Below are 1,473 nucleotides of genomic sequence, written 5' to 3' on the forward strand. Positions count from 1 at the left end.
AATGCAGAAATCACCGGTCTTCTGTGTCCTTCGCGCTGGGAGTTGGAGACTGCAGCTGTTCCTATTCGGCCATCTTGCTCCGCCCCCTGTTTTTCCTTTAAATAGAAGCAGCCATGGCTGCAAAGATTCAAGCCGCTGTCTCTTCCTTCAGGGCTGGGCACGGAGCCCAGAATCCAGGTGATGGAATAGCAGGGTGGAGTCAAGGTGGAGTGCACATCAGCAGGCTGGTTCCCCAAGCCCTGGGTGGAATGGCGAGACTTCAGGGGCCAGGCTAGGCCTGCTGTGACCAATCTCTCAACCTCGGCCACCACCGGGCTCTGGGCTGTGACGTCCAGCTTGATGCTCTGGGACAAGGCTGTGGAGGGTCTCTCTTGCTCCATCTCCAGCCCTCTCCTCCCTGAGAGGAGGAAGGTGGCCAAAAGTCACCTGCCCGGTGAGTCCTCTGTTCAGTTCTGTCCTCACAATCAGTGAGCACAAGATTCCGTGGCCCTGGACACTGGGGACATTAAGAGACAGCTGTGGGGCTTGTGGCAAGAGGGAACGGGTGGCAGGTCCCTGTCCTCACCTGGCTGGGGCGTCCTGGGAGGTGCACTGTTTGGGTGCTGATTATGGAAGAGGAACAGAGATAAGGGTTCAGGGACACTGGGGAAAGCCTTGCCTTTGGGGGAACAAGAAAAGTACACCCTAATATCAATGGTTTTTAGGGTTTTTTATAATATGCTTTATTTTTTAAAGCAGTTTTAGGGTCACAACAAATTTTAGTAGAAAGTCCAGAGAGTTCCCATATTCCCCTAACCCCCTCACACAACTTCCCCCAGCAAAAATACCCTGCACCAGAAGGAACATCCACCATGATTGATGAACCTCCGTTGACAATGCCGTCGGCACCCAGAGTATGCAGTCTCCATGCGGGCTCACTCTTGGCATGGTGTCCCATGGTTCTAGATAAATATATAACACCACATATCTGTCATTATAGTATCATACAAAATAATGTCACTGCCCTTAATCCTCTGTGCTCCGCTCATTCATCATTCTCCCCTAACTCCTGGCCACCACTGATGTTTTCACTGATGTTTCACTGATGTTTCCATAGTTTCCAGGCGTTCTGGAATGTCCTGTAGTTGGAATTGTGCCTCTGTAGCCCCTTCACCCTGGCTTCCCTCACTTTGTGATAGGCGTTTAGGTTTCCTCCATGTCTTTTCATGCCTTAATAACTTGTTTCTTTTTTGAAACGAATAGCGTTCCAGCATCTGGATGGACCACTGTTTATTGATCCATTCACCTACTAAAAAATATCTTGGTTGTTTCCAAATTTACCTTTTCACAAAAACTTTCACTTTTACTTTTCTAAATGATGTCAAACTTACAGAAAATTTGCAAGATTAATAGAGAAGTTGTCTGTGCATCCTTTACTCAGATTCACCACATTTCTACCTCATTGTGAAATTTCTTTTTTTTTTTTTTTTTTTT

General features: G+C 47.5%; 1 protein-coding gene across 1 annotated transcript in view; it reads left to right on the plus strand.

The window, feature by feature from the left end:
• Window positions 1–471, plus strand: part of BTNL10 (butyrophilin-like 10) — a 6,909-nt gene extending 6,438 nt beyond the window's left edge. The window contains 1 exon segment of the mRNA XM_011960526.1: window positions 152–471. Coding sequence (XP_011815916.1) covers window positions 152–471 — 320 coding nt within the window.
• Window positions 472–1,473: the final 1,002 nt, after the last annotated feature.

The sequence above is a fragment of the Colobus angolensis genome, unplaced genomic scaffold (genome assembly GCF_000951035.1).
Source record: "Colobus angolensis palliatus isolate OR3802 unplaced genomic scaffold, Cang.pa_1.0 Scaffold511, whole genome shotgun sequence".
Taxonomy (NCBI): Eukaryota; Metazoa; Chordata; class Mammalia; order Primates; family Cercopithecidae; genus Colobus; species Colobus angolensis.